The sequence below is a fragment of the Phoxinus phoxinus genome (assembly GCF_949152265.1).
Source record: "Phoxinus phoxinus genome assembly, chromosome: 5".
In the NCBI taxonomy this organism is placed as follows: domain Eukaryota; kingdom Metazoa; phylum Chordata; class Actinopteri; order Cypriniformes; family Leuciscidae; genus Phoxinus; species Phoxinus phoxinus.
In genome coordinates, this window is record NC_136880.1 from 1,886,571 (window position 1) to 1,903,868 (window position 17,298).

A 17,298-nucleotide genomic window follows, 5' to 3' on the forward strand; every position below is an offset into this window, starting at 1 on the left:
ATCCGACAGAATCGACTCAATAAAACAGGCAATCTGCAATAATTTTGGTTTGGGTAGTAGAATTCAACCCATGTAATGAGTAGTCTGCCTAAATTTAACAGCTATAACACACACACAAATAGGTAAAGTCAACCTAACATTTGTCAATACATTACACAACTACAACAAGTGAGTAATATGAATTCCTGTGTACGCTATCTTGTGTTTGCAATGCACATGTGAGAAGTTCTTCATCTCTGCACTGATTTAGGTACAGATATTGCTGTGGAGCAACTAACACTATACACTTTACTCACAGCCACCCACAACCTCACCACACGCTTTACTCCGCACAACAGTGACCACACATCTTCAGCATAAACTCAGACTCACTTCATTTCAACATGTACTCTCCTGATCCAGCCATATGCAAATCATGCTAATGCTAATGCTTCAACATCGTGAGCTATTTAGTTTCAGTTAATGCAGGGAAAAAATGATTTTGGTAGTCCCAACACAAAAATTAATAAGTAAACTTCAGTCGATTGGACAGTTTTTAAAGGGATAGTTCGACCAAAAATGATATTAAACCCATGATTTACTCGCCCTCAAGCCGTTCGAGATGCATATGTCAATCATTTTTCAGACAAACACATTTTCAGTTATTTTAGAAAATGTCTTGGATCTTTCAGTGGTTATAATATCCAGGTATGGGGTCCACCTGGAGCCGGATGGATTACTTTAGTGAAGGATGCATGCACATTTTTGGGACTTGGAGTCGGACCCCATACCTGGACATTATAACCACTGAAAGATCTAAGACATTTTCTAAAATAACTGAAAATGTGTTCGTCCGAAAAATGATTGACATATGCATCTCGAACGGCTTGAGGGTGAATAAATCATGGGTTTAATATCATTTTTGGCCGAACTATCCCTTTAAACTCTTTCCCCACCAAGTTTTCAGCCAGCACCAGTATTTCTGATCATATTCACAAAACTTTCATGGCCGCCTGAATATTTTCTAAACAGTCAATATGTAACGGATAATTACAAACGGTTTTAATGCACGCTGTGGGGAGACAAAGAACCAGCGGAGAGCATTCAAATGTGTTGATGCACAGTTAGCCGTGGATTATCCCGCTTAACACACTCTGGAAATGCTGGGTTGTTTCAACCCATGTTTGGGTCAAATACGGACAAACCCAGCCGTTGGTTTAAATTAACCTAGGTTGTTTGGTTATTTGGTTAATTCAAACCAACGGTTGGATTTGTCCATATTTGACCCAAACATGGGTTGAAACAACCCAGCATTTTTCAGAGTATACATGGTAATTTGCCAGCATTGACAACTTTAAGCTGTTATTGATGTTTGCAGCACAATAGACTGGAAGAGTAACATCGATGGTTATTTTCCTCAGTTAGATCTAGCATTCTGCCCGCTTAGAATCAGACACAGAGATAAAGTAGTGCTTAAGATTACATTTATTTGAATTATAGCATTTATTTGAATTAATTATCGACTGAGAGAGAGAGAGCGAGTGTGTGTGTGTGTGTGAGAGAAAGAGAGAGTGTGAGTGAGTGTATGTGTGTGTGAGAGAGAGAGTGTGTGTGTGTGTGAGAGAGAGAGTGAGTGTGTGTGTGTGAGAGAGAGAAAGAGAGAGTGTGTGTGTGTGTGTGTGTGTGTGTGAAAGAGAGAGAGTGTGTGTGTGAGAGAGAGAGAGAGAGAGAGATGCGTACATGTGTCTGTTCAGTGTCTCTCTCTCTCTGTTAACAACGAAGCTGTGAGTTGATTTACTTCAAAACCAGTGATGTAACCCCCTCATTGCTAAGAAATATGATGTAGTGATTCATTAGCGAAGCTATTTTATCATTAATACGAGTCGCGGGGAGCGTCGATACCAAGTGTCAGTGCTCCTGAATGTTTCTGTCTGTGCGCGGGGCATTTGATATGTGTGTGTGCACTTCAGTGAAAACAGTGCTTTACTATAGCAGTGATTAAACTGACTGGAACTACTTGTGCATATAAAATATTTTATTGCACATCTTCCAATCAGAATCGAGTATTCAGACAGACCATTGTATGAATCAAAAGACAGAACAGAGCCTCTGCTTTTAAACAACAACAGCAACAACAGCAATACATGTCATTCCAGCTTCATCCGTCATCTTTTAGCAACACTTGACTGTGGGTAAGCTTCATAAAAAAACATGCATTTTAGAAAGTTTGAAAGACAGACTGTTGTTTGTACAATGTTCTGACTCTCACACAGAGAGGGAATGCAGGCGCTACGACATGTGCGGAGACAAAGAGCGCGAGCGCAGCGGCTGGAAGTTGGCGTCTCCGCTACATCCGGCGCTCCCACAGGCCGCGGCGTCGCCGTCCTCCGCCTCCAGCTCCACGGGAACAGCCGGGGCCCCCGGGTCTCCGGGTTTAGGCAGGCTGGAGCTGGTGGAGGACACGTTCATGCTCCCGCTGCCTCCACACGCCGACACCGCCTCGCTCCCTCGCCCCGAGCCGTAGCGCAGGTTAAAGGAGCCCGTAGCCACCGAGGCGGACGCGCTCGCCTCTCCTTCGGGATGATAACATATAGTGGAGTACTTGTCATAGTCCAAGTCCATTTTGGAGAAGTCATTGGTTGCACTTTTTGTGCATGAATAAGCTGACTTGGCGGAGGACCCCGCTGCAAAACACGAACATATGGGGTTAATATCGGCATGTCTGGAGGTGATAAACACAACACATTGATTTTAAGAAAACCAAGAAACTTATTGCAAATACTTAATAAACTAATCAGTTATAGATATTACTTGTGAATTAAAGGCAACTTCTTTTAGTAACCACAGTCTCCAGATGTAGAAAGCTTAGGAAGACAGTTGCTGCACACCTTTAAAGGGGTCATGAAATGCACAATTAAAAGGTCCAGTTAAAGGTAGGGTAGGTCAGAATTGTCTAAAAAAACTTTTATTCAAAATTGTTTAAACTGTCTTTATATACCAATACATAATTAAAATGCAAGTACTCTGAAATAGAGAGTATAAAAAACTGAGTGACTCTAGTGTATTTAATCTTCAATAAACACAGCTCATTAATTCCATCTAGTCCCACCTAAAAACGGGAGCGCGACTGCGAGCACGTGGGCGGAGCCAGTAATAGCGGCGGTAGTCATGGCAACGGAGAGTGACAGTCGCGCAAGCCAATCACTTGTTTCGTCCCGGTAGGAAGTAATGAGCTGTGTTTATTGAAGATTAAATACACTAGAGTCACTCAATTTTTATACTCTCTTTTTCAAAGTACTTACATTTTAATTATGTATTGGTATATAAAGACAGTTTAAGCCAATTTGAAAAAAAGTTATTTAGACAATTCTTACCTACCCAACCTTTAAAACGAAAGCAGAGTTTTTACATCAAAAACATATTATTCAGAAGTAATTTTCTCTCCTGTTTGTGAGCCTCTCTTTCAAACACTAGTTTTGATGGACGCGTCACATTGAAGACTGTGAAGTACACGCCACTGCTGTGATTGGGAAACAGTTGTGCATATTAAAATGATTTTCAACGTCACTGGTGCCATTACACACGTGGAAGTCTTTTGCAAACCTCCGATGTTGTGAAATGGTAACCAGTGAAATTCAGCTTTTCATCAGAAGAAACCGAACCCACACATCAAATACAGCGTGGAAATTAATCATCTTGATTTATATTTATTCCTTATGTTTTTGTGAGGTAGTACAGTATTTTATTACTAACTGCACACATTTTGGCACAGGTTTGTATTTCTATTAGAATTTAAATTTTTCAACCTCATTTCCTTTAATAAATCTATTTTGCACTAGGAACACAAAATAGTTCCTCTCAGGACCTTTTGGTCAAACAACCGCAATTTTGAATCCCAGCGCCAATTAACTATAAAATGATGCAATCTTTGTTAATAGGCTTTCATACTGTTGGCAAGGCTTCACAATTTGTATGTCTGTAATAATGAAAAATGTGCGTGTGTTTGCGAGTACAGTGAGAGCATATGAAGCGATCTGTAACACACAGCAATAGTGACGCATGGTAAAAACACTGACTGGCACTCGTGTGTTGTGGCATTGCTGTGGGATCTAATCACTGCATCTTCTCACACGCTCAGCCTCCCTGAAAAGCCTGCGTTGAACTGTGTCTGTGTCAGTAAAACTGAAGCGAACAAACGAACAGTGTCTAACAGATTATGGAATGGTTTATCCCATCCAGCAAGAACATGTTCATCTTTAATATATTATAAAAGATGTATAAAGGATCATTTCATTGTTGCTTTGTAATTGTGTAATATATTTTTAGTCGTTGTTGTTGTTGTTTATGCACTTATGAGCCCTACAGGGGTTGCTTTTGGTATATATATTTTTGGGGGGTTTCAATATATGTTGTAATTCATTTGATTCAGTCATATACATTTATATATTTGTTATTGTAGTTTAGCTCTTTCTTTAATTTGTTTGTTGTTTAAGGGGGGCTTTAAATAAGCACTTTTGGGTTTCTGCCTCTCCCGGCACAGTATTTGGGGGGGGGGGGGGGGGGGGTTTCTTGCTCTTATTGTATACATTTAACATTTGTGCAAATAATACTAAACTAAACTAAACAGACGCGATCTGTCTGGAACGTTGTTAAAAGTAAAGTTCATCAGCGCTAACAGGATGGCAATACAACGACTGTGTTATTCCACAATTGGCCCTTCCAGCGTCCCGTAGAGGCATCTCGATCGCAATCCTGCGTGTGCTTCTGTCTCGAACACTACACGACCTGCGGACCGGTGGGCGGGGCTAAAGAGGACATGATGTGGAAGTGGGCGGTGATCTTCTTCTGCAGAGGCGGTCTTTCACTATGGTGTAATAATGTGACAAAATCCAGAAAGAGTCGTTTCCGGAGCTTTTCCATTAAAACTGTTTGATTGGACCTCTTATAGGTCGAAAGATCAAGGAAAATTTGATTTCTCAATTCACGACCCCTTTAAAGTCTTATTTTTATGGAATATTGCGGTGTTTGTTATTATAAATGATTATTAAGGACACACCGTGTATAAGCTACAACAGTTGAACATGTGACAATATTAATTTCTCGATTTTAATCTGTTATGATATGGTTCTTCTTGAATCTAAAATCTTTTAGTCTGTGCCGTTCATTGTTCTTTTCTCATGTGTATTCTGATGACATTGAACATATTGTTAATACATTGTATACAACTTGTATGTCAGAAAAATGTAATCTCTATATGTTTTGCAAAAAAAAAATAAAGAAATAAAATTAAATTAAAAAAAGTCGACTTCTGAGCTGTAAGCGCGTCCCAGTCGGGTTCGTCACTTCTCTGGTTCCCCTGGACACACTTCCGCTGTGGTCTGTTATTTGCAGCAGTTTCTGTATGTGGTTGTGTCGTGAGTATTTGGAGCACACATGTGTTGTGAAACTGTCTGATAAAGATGTTTTCTTAATTTGTGGGTGTTTTTTCTATTTGCATGTGTTTTCTTCAGTCGCAGCGCATTGAGCTCTCTCGGCCACCGTAATTAACCCTATAACGCCTCCTGTAGCTTTGATGCGCACATTTCTACGGCCTCTAAATGATCAAAACTGCTGATAAACCCGTCTCTCAATCTCCTCCAGTCCTTCTGTTGCCTGACTGATCGTTCACACTGTTTTATCAAGCAAAAGTCCTTCAGGATAATTGTACAAACGTCCTCCTTTCTGCTGTCAAATCTGCACTGATTTATATCAAGCAAACCTTAATAGCTTTGATATTGTTAGTAATATTTTCAGCTGGACTGAAGCCGCTTCGGTTCACTTGATTATCCATACATCATTTTATAGAAAAATCATGAGTCTCAAATATAATCATCAGGCTTGATCAAGGTTTATTCATTCATCTCTCAATCATCATTGTATTGCAATGCATTACGTTTTCAAACTACAGTTGATCATAAAACTAAGCATTTAAATATAATCTTACTAAGACATTATTGGCAGATATAGGATGACGACTGATATTTATATGCATTTCATGCAAGTATCAGCATCTGGACCAAATGGCATATTTCTGCTCTGAATAAATGTGAGGTGTCTTTTCCCTTCTCCAGTTTGAGCTTCATATTCTCACTATATCACACTATACGAGTTATAAAAGCCGAAGAGCCTACTCAATGTAAACCGTTCACCACTGCCACTTCATCATATGGCCAAACACACAAAAGGCTGAACGTCTTTGAGTCACTGTTTTCATCAGCATCCACTCATCTTTTGTTCAAGTTTAACTTGCAAAAATAATGAACTAATTTCAAATGCAGCGAATGGATCTTGTTAATAATAAATATCCCATATGATATGATTATGATTATGATATAAATATCATAATAAGCAGCCATATCACCCTGTAGCCCAAGACTGGTTGCCCACTGAAGCTAAGCAGGGCTGAGTCTGGTCAGTACTTGGATGGGAGACCTCCTGAGAAAACCAGGTTGCTGCTGGAAGAGGTGTTAGTGTGGCCAGCAGGGGGCGCTCACCCTGTGGTCTGTGCGGGTCCTAACGCCCCAGTGTAGTGACGGGGACACTATACTGACAAAGAGCGCTTCGGATGAGACGTTAAACCGAGGTCCTGACTCTCTGTGCTCATTAAAAATCCCAGGATGTCTTTCGAAAGAGTAGGGGTGTAACCCCGGCATCCTGGCCAAAATATGCCCAGTGGCCTCTGTCCATCATGGCCTCCTAATCATCCTCATATATACACTGATTGGCTTCATCACTGTCTCCTCTCCACCAGTAAGCTGGTGTGTGGTGGGCGTTCTGGCGCAATATGGCTGCCGTCGCATCATCAGGTGATGCTGCACATTGGTGGTGTTTGAAGAGATTCCCCCTTCTATGTAAAGTGCTTTGAGTGTCCAGAAAAGCGCTATATAAATGTAATGAATTATTATTATTATTATTATATCATACTTCAGTGAAGTATGGACACACAGCAGTGAGCATGCCGTTAACTATCAATGTGGAGAAACATTTGGCCCAATTTACATTAGGGGTGGGAATCACCAGAGGCACCACGATACGATATTATCCCGATACTTGGGTCACGATACGATATTATTGCGATTTTAAACATATTGCGATATATTGCAATTTTTTACCTTTTTCCAACTTCAAATTATGTCCGCAAAGGAAAACTTTCAACATCGGTTTGTTCATGTCACATCAATTTTATTGCCGCAAAATGTGATTGTCAAGCGGACTAACTAACAAACACTTACATGAACCTGTGATAAATGTTGCATACACCTGGCAAACTGAACTGTTTGCATTTAAGGTGGACTAGACTGTAATACAAACAGGTATGCACTGCTGTGTTACTACAGGTATTGATGAGATGCAACAACGCCCGCACTTGTTATATACCGGTATAACGCCTGTTATTTGCAACAACGCCCACAATTTGCTCTTTTAGATAAGGAAAAAACGTCTGTGTCTTTGTTTCCACAGTATTTTCCATTTTGATATTTTTAGGTCAAACCGTTGTTGTCTGTCAGTCATATCATGCAGGTCTATGGGGTCCACCTCAAAGAGCATGCACAGAGAAGTCCAAATTAAACATGATTTAATGACTCGTAAATGTAAGTACACATTGATGGCCTAAGACACGAAACGAGCGGTTTGTGTGAGAAAACGAACAGTATTTATATCGTTTTTACCTCTTGTAACACAGCCACGACCAAGTGATCTGAGGGCGCGAGCGCATCCTGGTGTGTGACGTGTGTGCAGACTGGTGCATAGATATATATACACTAGATGTCGCATTAAAGACATTCGTTCCAATGAACTGCCGTTGCCAAGGCGACATCTAGTGTATATATATATCTATGCACCAGTCTGCGCACACGTCACACACCAGGATGCGCCCGCGCCCTCAGATCACTTGGACATGGCTTTGTTACAAGAGGTAAAAACGATAAATACTGTTCGTTTTCTCACACAAACCGCTCGTTTCGTGTCTTAGGCCATCAATGTGTACTTACATTTACGAGTCATTAAATCATGTTTCATTTGGACTTCTCTGTGCATGCTCTTTGAGGTGGACCCCATAGACCTGCATGATATGACTGACAGACAACAACGGTTTGACCTAAAAATATAAAAATTGAAAATACTGTGGAAACAAAGACACAACATCTTGGATGCCCTTGAGGTAAGATAAAACATATCAAAAATGTATTTCAAAGTGAACTATCCCTTTAAATTCTCATGTGTAATTTAAATAATAAAAGATTGATGCTTGGCGCCTGTGTATCGATACAGTATTGCCACAGAAAATATCGCGATACTATGCTGTATCGATTTTTTTCCCCACCCCTAATTTACATACGCTTTGGTCGATCCAATCACAAGTGGACAGTGATAAACACAGATGTGCATGGGGCTCGCTCTTAAACATGTTTGACATATAAAAGGTAATTGTTCAATAAAAATAAGTTTCAGACCTTAAAAACTCCTCACCGCAAAATAGCATTTGTTCAAACCAAACTAAAATTACTAATTATCTCCTTCCATCACAAAAGGTTTGTTTACATTTTTTACTAATTTGACAAATGTCAGACTAAGACACTTTTCTCCGCTCCTCTAATACATAAAACATCATCCTTTATATAGGCCTGGTTTCACAGTCAGGGCTTAGATTAAGCCAGGGTTAGGCCTTAGTTCAATTGGGACATCTATGTAGCTTTTATAAACATGCCTTAGAAAAAAAAAAAACCATTACTGGTGTGCATCTTGAGACAAAACAATGGCACTGATATATTTTAAGATATGCTTTCAGTTAAAACTGCTCAAACATGCATTTTATTCTGAGACTAGACTCAAGCCTTGACTGTGAAACCACGGGAGTGTTTCTTGAGTAAAGACTTGAAGGACAATTCCAGTGAAAAATAACCCTAGGGGTTAATAACACACGGTTACTGAGTCGACCGTTCTCTGGGATGTGTTTTCATGATAATCGAATGTAAAGTGTTTTATCTCTAAAAACAGATTAGCTTATAACGCTAGCATATGGGGCATCGAATATAAGTAAAAAGAAATCGCTAGTTAATACCACTAACACGGCTCAGAATAGCCCCACACTAACACGGTAGCGCAATGATGGTCCCTACATGCAAACCGAAGCATTGAGAACTGTGTAACTGTCCAGACAGTTTAATAAGAAGATACTTTATAAAGACAGACCCTCATTGCGCTACCATGTTAGTGTGAGGCTATTCTGAGCCGTGTTAGTGGTATTAACTAGCGATTTACTTTTACTTTCGATGCCCCATATACTAGCGTTATAAGCTAATCTGTTTTTCTTGAGTAAAGAAAACGCTGAACTTATTCAAACAGCCGGTTCTTTATTCGCCCTCACAACGTAAATAAGCAGAGACTCTCCAAACTGCATGCGGCACTTCATTCACAATACAGGGTTTAGTCACAAGCTCTTTTTAATACTTTACATTGCTTAGATATTTGCAAAACCCACAGACAGACGTAAAAGGTGACCAATAGTAGCCTAATGATTAATGGAAAAAAAAAGACAAAGTTTGAAGGTTTCCACTCGACAGCAACATTTGATTTCATGATATGACCCCTGTCAATAATGTATGTTCTTTCTTACCTTTTAAAGCTTCCAGTCGCTCGTTTTTCACGCGCTGCACCTCATCGGTGATCTTTGCGATGATGAAGTTGAGTGTTCGGCCCCACTTGATGGACTCGATGAGCACGTCTAAACCGCGTGGGTTTTCTGCCAGGATATCCAGCAGTTTGCTAGTGCGTTTCCCTCGGGTGGTCCTGCAGCTGATCTCCTCCGTGTCTTCTCGGGTCAGGATCTTCTTGGAGCGCAGGTAATCAAAGTGCCGCTCAGCAATGATCTTATCCACCAGGTACGGTCGTAACCGGTCTATGGCCTACCATGAAAAAACACCAGAGTGAAATACTTACAGGCTGACATTTACAATCATTCTCATCTCTCTTCAGTGTGTAGTGTTGCTGTGTGATCATGAGACGCTCCAGTTCTTCTCTATATCAGCGTCAGTGTTTCTGAACTCCTGAAACGCCTCCATTGTAGTCTCGAGTTTCTTCCGGGAACGAACACGTCACAATATTCCTCATTATAATAATTAATGCGCAGAATAAAGGGGCGGGGCCTGGTTGAGTTAGTTAGTAGTGTGTTAAACTGGCGGCTATGGTAAGGGGCGGGACATTTCCCAAACACACTCGAAGCGCTCGACCAATCACAATACACTTAACCATTGGTCAAAGAAATGAAATCATGATATTTTAAAATAGTATATTCTATAAAGCAGAGTGTTTTAATTAGTGAGACATCTAAAACATTCTGGTATCCTGAGGCCCGGAGTTGAAAAACACTATCCCTGCCTCTGAATATGCCAACTTCCATACTATATAGTAAGCTAAAAATAATATGTAAGCCAAGAGGTATGTCCAAAATCTAGGGCTGGTCCGAATACCATTTTTTGAGCTTCGAAGCTTCGGTAGAAAGCAACACCAAATATGTGTACAAATGCTAACACCGAGTACAGTGTCGTATTTGGTGCAATATGAACACGTGACACGTTCAGAACTAAAGGGGCGGTATAATGCCCTTTTCACAAGATGTAAAATAAGTCTCTGATGTCCGCAGAGTGTGTGTGTGAAGTTTTAGCTCTAAATACCCCACAGATATTGTTATATAGCATGTTAAAGTTGTCACTTTGTGAGGGTGAGCAAAAACGCACTGTTTTTGTGTCTGTCCCTTTAAATGCAAATGAGCTGCTGCTCCCGGCACAGGGGGCGGTGCTTCGAGAGCTCATGTGTGTTAGCAGCTCCGATTACCTCACACACACACACACACACACACACACACACACACACACACACACACACACACACACACACACACACACACACACACACACACACACACACACACACACAGACACACACACACAGACACAGACACACACACAAAATCTCAAAAACTTTTAGACTTTTATGTTCAAACCGAAGTCAGAAAGATGGAGAGACTCAAGTAGAAGTGACGACATGTAGAAGCAACAGGAAATTTCTCATTTTATATTGCTGATGTGGAGTTAACTATCTTCTAGTCATTGATTAGCATATTCTGTCATGATTATCTATAAATTGCGTTCCCAGGGGCGGGGTTATGTAAATTTTAGGGTTTGTGATGTCACTAACCGGGGAGAAAGCTTGTGTAGTCCCCATCTCTCTCTCATATTGAGCTCTTCTTTCTGGGTCAACATATCTGCATGCCAAACCGCTGATGTGGCTGCCATTCCTGACATAAGTGGACACATTACATCAAATATTCTATTTATGACAAAACTTTGAACATGACAACCACAAATCGTTGAGTTTTTTTTTTTTTTTTAATGGCCACTGCTCCTCATGTAGTGTAAGAGAGTAGACCATGCATGGCAGAAATTAAATAAGTACATTGCATATGCTTAAAATAATCTTTTTCCATCTTCATTTTATGTGATGGGGTTGAGTTGAGTTGTTAAGCTTGACAGTACACTCCCTGACTAAAATATGCCTTAAGAAATATGAATAAAAAGTATGATACTAGTTACCATCTTCTGCACCACTGTTACACCTGAATGATGTCATTTCTGGGAAATGATGTCACTTACAGGTTGAGTCTAAATTATTATAGACACATAATGTTTGGGATGATGGGGTTGAGTTCAGACTAAGGGACATAACTTTATATAGCTTTCATTTAAAAAAAAAAAAATATTCACAAGAAAGTAACAAATACTAACAATATTGCAATTTAAAAAAAATATATATATATATATATATATATATAGCCTACTGTGCACATTTTGTTACATTTTCCATAGTAAAAATTCAGTGAAGTGCCTCAGGGACGTGACAAAACGCCTAGTGTAAGATAGAAATAAGACATTATTTTATGATTTAAAAAACAAAAAAAGTAAATTAAATTGTTATTCATTATAATGCCATATACCATGTTGGTGAACCACTAGCCTGCTTTAAAACGTCTGGGCGACTGAAATATTACCAAATCAAAGGAATGCATGTTTACACACTAGTGATTTGAATTCTCACAAATTTAAACGAAGCAGGAGAGATAAGCTACTAGAAATAAAGGTTAACCTTTGTTTTTTAATCATGTGTCCAGAGTTACATACAAACTTTAACTATGTCTAATATAATGTTTATCGCGTAGTGGTTACTGTTTACAGTTCATTACAGCAACTCAATGAAAATACTCAACTATATTTCGACCGAGGTTATGATCAGCGGCTCACACCGCTTTCACTTCCACTTTATCGAACGCAAAATCTGCCAAACTCGCAAACACGTTCACAGACAATCTGTTTAACGCACACTTTCCTCCACATGATAGATAGCGACTCACTTCCTTCTTTACATCGGCCATTTCGTCCTCCGTCAGGTGAGAAGCCTCCATCCTCCCTGTCTTCTGCTTTCGCCTCAGTCTTCTGAGTTCTCAACTAGTTCCGGTAAGAAAATATGAATACGTATTTCCACGTCAAAAAGACGGGAAAGGAATGAAAGGACTATTTATATGATAGACTTTTATAAACATGCGCTGGCGATGCACGAACTCCTTACTTCTGTTGTGACTGAACTGTACGATAGTTCTCTAAAGTAAAGGGGAACTACCGGGATCTCCGACTTCCTTATTTGACGCATAGAGGCGTACTACACGTCACAATCCATGATATTTGCTCAATGTATAATATCTACATCTGCAGTAATTGTGCTGTTGCACATCATCTGCCACATGGAAAAAAATCACTTCTCTTTTCTCTGATTCTTCTGAAAGCTTCTGTTCCTTCGTTTTATACCTTATTTCAGGATTCTCAATTTGTTTGTTTACTGGCAAGCTTACACTTTATTTTGGTAACACTTTATTTTACAGTGTCCATTACACAGCTACTATAAATTATACAAGCAAGTTGCAACTAGCTAAACCAAACCCTAACCCTAAGTTAGTAAGTATGTAGTTAATTATTATTAGCCTACTCAGTACATACATGTATGATTACTCTGTAACAGGAACACCTTAAAATAAAGTGTAACCCTTTATTTTATTTTAAGGTGTTGTTGTTATTACAGTGTAATTACTCAATTAAGTAGTAGCACTGAGTAATGCTAATTAATAACATGTACTCGCTATAGGGTTAGGGTTATGGTTTGGTTTAGGGTTAGTTGCTTGTAATAATGCATAATTTATAGTTATTTCTATAGTAGCCTTATGTAACGTGTAACAGTGTGTGATATCTGAATGCATGTTTAATAAGTTAAGTTAATTAAGCATAGCTACTTGAGCATTGCATGCAACCTTGGACTCAATGGCTCCCCCTGCTGGGTCAGGGTTCATCACAGTCTTTCTTTTTTACTTCATCTCATTAGGCTTTGTATACTTTCTTACATATTTTCATATAATGTGCAATCTTACTAATAACTAGGGCTGGGTATCGATTCAGATGTTTTGATTTCGATTCACAAGCTCTAAATTCGATTTGATTTCGATTCTAAATTCGATTTGCGATTCGACTCAATGAAGATGTAATACAAATCCTATATTTATAGAAAAAAGAACGGTGAACATTTAAAGTTTACAAGTGGTTAATTAATAAAAATAAACTAAGAGCCACAAATTATCACAGTCACGACCTAATGTCATCGTCACTGTCATGTGTCAGTCTCCGTCTGCACTACAGTTCCCAGCATCCTCCTTGCCCACACCTGCACCTCCTTCACCATCACCCGCACCTGCCAGCAATCATCGTCGTCATCACTCACCGTCTTCAGCTGTTGTCTTCATTGTTCACTGTGTATTTAAGTTCCTCCTTGTTCGATGTTCTGTCTCAACCCCCACAAGTGCGTTATTAGTAGAATCTGAAGAATATTTCCACTTTAGTCTAAGATATATTAAGTTGTCTCAAACATATTGGGTCAGGCTGATGGGAAGTATCAATAATCCAGCAATTTCAGTTCTTAATGATTGCTGGGAGTATCGCACAGAATCAAAAGGGTTTGGCTGGAGCATTAACAGTATAGCAGAACAATACAGAATTAAAGAATTGAAATGTAGTCCTTCACTGGTTTTAAGTGCGGTTCCCCCATGGTTTCTTCCATCACCTGAGGTTAACAGTGAATTACTGAAAGGACAAAAATAATTTCCAACTGAACAAAGTTTTGCAGCATTGCCAGGGATATTTAAAAACATCATTATATGGATATGTTCAAATATATACTGATGGATCAAAATATCCACAAAATGGGCATTGTGGTATTGGGATATATGTCCCAGAATTTAACAAAAGAGAGGGGTATAGACTAAATAATTTTTTATCTGTATACTCTATTGAAATGTCTGGATTAATAACAGCCCTTAGGTGGATTGAAGAGGTTAAGATATTGAGAAATGTAATCTGTACAGACTCCATGGCAGCTTTACATTGTCTAGATACAGGTCACTCTTCAAGGGAAGATTTCATTATTGAAATATGTGTTACAACAACTCAAGAACCTTGGAATCAGTGTTCAGTTGTGTTGGGTTCCAGCTCATATAGGCATTAAAGGTAATACGGAGGCAGATAATATTGCAAAAAAATGTTGGAAAACAAATATATAGGAATTAATGTTCCAATGGGTAAGGGTGAAGCCAAATCCATAATCAAATCAGTAATTATACAAAAATGACAAAGGGAATGGGAGGCAGAATTTAATGCAAGACACTACTATAAATCTCAGAAGAATGTGACAGGGGAAAGTACTTCACTGAGTCTAAACAGAAGAGGAGAAGTGGTCTACACCAGACTTAGACTAGGACATACAGGACTAAATTCCACTTTGCATATAGTAGGAAGGGGTAATGGTTTATGCATAGTGTGTCAAGACAGAGAAGATGTTAATCATGTACTTTTTACTTGTGAAAGGTATAATGATAATAAAATAATCTGGCAGGAAATGGAAGGGGAGAACTCTATCCATGAAATTCTAGAAGAAAAGGGCATAACAAGGGAGAGACTTAAAAGCTTTATTTATTTATCTTAATAACACTGGTTTAATGAAAAGAATATAATTGAATATAATATAAATTTTTTTATTTTTTTATTAATGGAAGCCTAGACTCTATGAGGTTCATGGCATTACACACTCCTGTACAGTTGGTGGCGGTATACTACAGAAGAGTCATCTGCCAAGAAATAGAAGAAGAATGTTCTGTGTCGGTTATTGGTTGTGCTTTGCATGCTGTTTCGTATTGTTGGCTTTTGTAAGTTCTTGTTAAATAAACTTAATCAATCACGCTTCGGATCAGTGTTTCGAAACATCTGCGCTTCGGGATCTCAAAAAGCTTCGGAACGTCAGTTTCGCGTCAGCCATCCCTACCGACAAAGATAATGTTTGTAAGTTCTTGTTAAATAAACTTTGATATAATCTTCGTCTTCAGTGGATTCCGAACGTTACACCTGTATATTAAACTCTTTTTATTTTAGGTACTCTTGGGTACATTAAAACCCAACTTCAAATGCATACAATGTATAGACAGGATTTTGATGCAAGATGAAAAATTGATGCTGAAAATTGACAAGTCAGAACAGTGGTGTGTGGTCCAGTCTTATAGGTAAATCATATATTTGCTCTAGGGCTGTCAATAGATTAAATGTACTTATCGTGAAATCGTTTTAGGCATGTCAAGTTGCAATACTGAACAGGACCACATGAAGATGCTTACAAAAACCTAAACCAACCACCTTGACCTGACTGCACATACCTACCACAGTACATGTATCCATTCAGGATTACTGAACACGGCAACATACGAGACAGATAAAAACACTATCCTGAAGTGTGTGGAAACAATGTGAATGCACTGAAATGTGTCTGTTCATAATAAAAAAATAATTTAGTTCACATTTATTTGTACAGCGCTTTTCACAATGTCCAACTTATGTTTTACAGAAATGTATATACAAATCACGCCATTAGTTACCAGTGCATCTATAGAGCTGTTACACTGTTTGTTTTGCACATCAATAATAATGGACTCATGTGTGCCACTGTACGACTTCTGTACATCACTGTAATCATCTTTACCTTGATTACAACTCGCATCCATCAAAACTTTACTAGCGAGACGCTGGTTTGCTTTATCCAGCAGAAAAACGTGGTTTGTGTATCATCTGGCCAATTGAGTGCAGAGTTATTTTTTTTTTCCTGGTTGGGTTAAGACACGTCTCATAATCAAAGCCCTATGGAGCAGTATCAGACTCACATTCTGCCTAGAATATGAGTATGACGAAGTCAGGCTAGTTTTGTTATGCTAATATAAAAGAATTTCTGTCAATGTTGGTTTTAGGAGAGTTACCATCATGGTGACAAGTGGTGCATGCGGCTTAGTTTGAGAGCAAGTCATACATGTTTTATATAGCTGCAATCACAGCATCAGTAAAATGCATGAGTACAAAATAAACGGACGGTCAGGTATATCAGTACACCGTCCTACCGTTCGGCCTGTCGTTAGCACTCCGTACATTTACGAAATCCATGGATGCGGCTCTCGCTCCCCTGAGAAGTCAGGATATTTGAATTCTGAACTATTTGGACGATTGGCTGATTTTAGCACAATCGGAGGCAGAACTCATGTCTCACAGAGCAGTGCTACTCAGTCATCTGGAAAGCTTGGGTCTCACGGTGAACTGGGCCAAGAGCTCACTGCTGCCCCGTCAGTCAACCTCTTTTCTGGGAATAGAGCTCGACTCGGTGGCTATGACGGCTCGCTTGTCAACACAGCGCGCGCCGTGTTCAGCGTCTGGCCACGTCTTTCCAGAAAGGTAGTGTTTTCCCCCTGAAAACGTTTCAGAGAATGCTGGCCTTTATGGCTTCAGCCACAGCAGTGCTCCAGCTGGGTCTACTGTGTATGCGCCCTCTGCAACGCTGGCTGAATGCTCGTGTACATCACCGAGCCTGGGCCGTCGGCGGCTCGCGAATCAGAGTGACTCAGAGCTGCGTTTCAGCTCTGCAGCCCTGGATAGCGGCCGACTGGTATCAGCGGGGAGTGACAATGGGAGTTGTCTCGTACCGAAAAATCATCCTGACGTACGCCTCCAACCTGGGTTGTGGCGGTCTTTTCGAGGGCAGACCGGTCTTTGGCCTCTGGTCAGACTCGGAGAAGTCACACTTCACACTGGTGATGATAGCGGTCGAGAAAACTTTGAAATACTTCCTCCCATCTCTGCGGGGCCATCACGTACT

At 39.7% G+C, this 17,298-nt stretch overlaps 1 protein-coding gene across 2 annotated transcripts; it reads right to left on the reverse strand.

The window, feature by feature from the left end:
* Window positions 1–1,447: 1,447 nt before the first annotated feature.
* bcl10 (BCL10 immune signaling adaptor) lies at window positions 1,448–12,716 on the reverse strand. Of its 2 annotated transcripts, XM_079614526.1 has the most exons (4): window positions 12,428–12,716; window positions 11,218–11,317; window positions 9,638–9,926; window positions 1,448–2,663 (listed from the first exon to the last, which is right to left on the reverse strand). In XM_079614526.1, the coding sequence occupies exons 2-4, from the start codon at window positions 11,242–11,244 to the stop codon at window positions 2,269–2,271; spliced, it is 711 nt and encodes a 236-aa protein (XP_079470652.1). In that variant the 5' UTR covers window positions 11,245–11,317; window positions 12,428–12,716; the 3' UTR covers window positions 1,448–2,268. The 2 variants fall into 2 exon arrangements, with proteins under 2 accessions (XP_079470652.1, XP_079470651.1); XM_079614525.1 differs by lacking the exon at window positions 11,218–11,317 and having other exon boundaries at window positions 12,428–12,707.
* Between the last annotated feature and the right edge of the window lie 4,582 nt (window positions 12,717–17,298).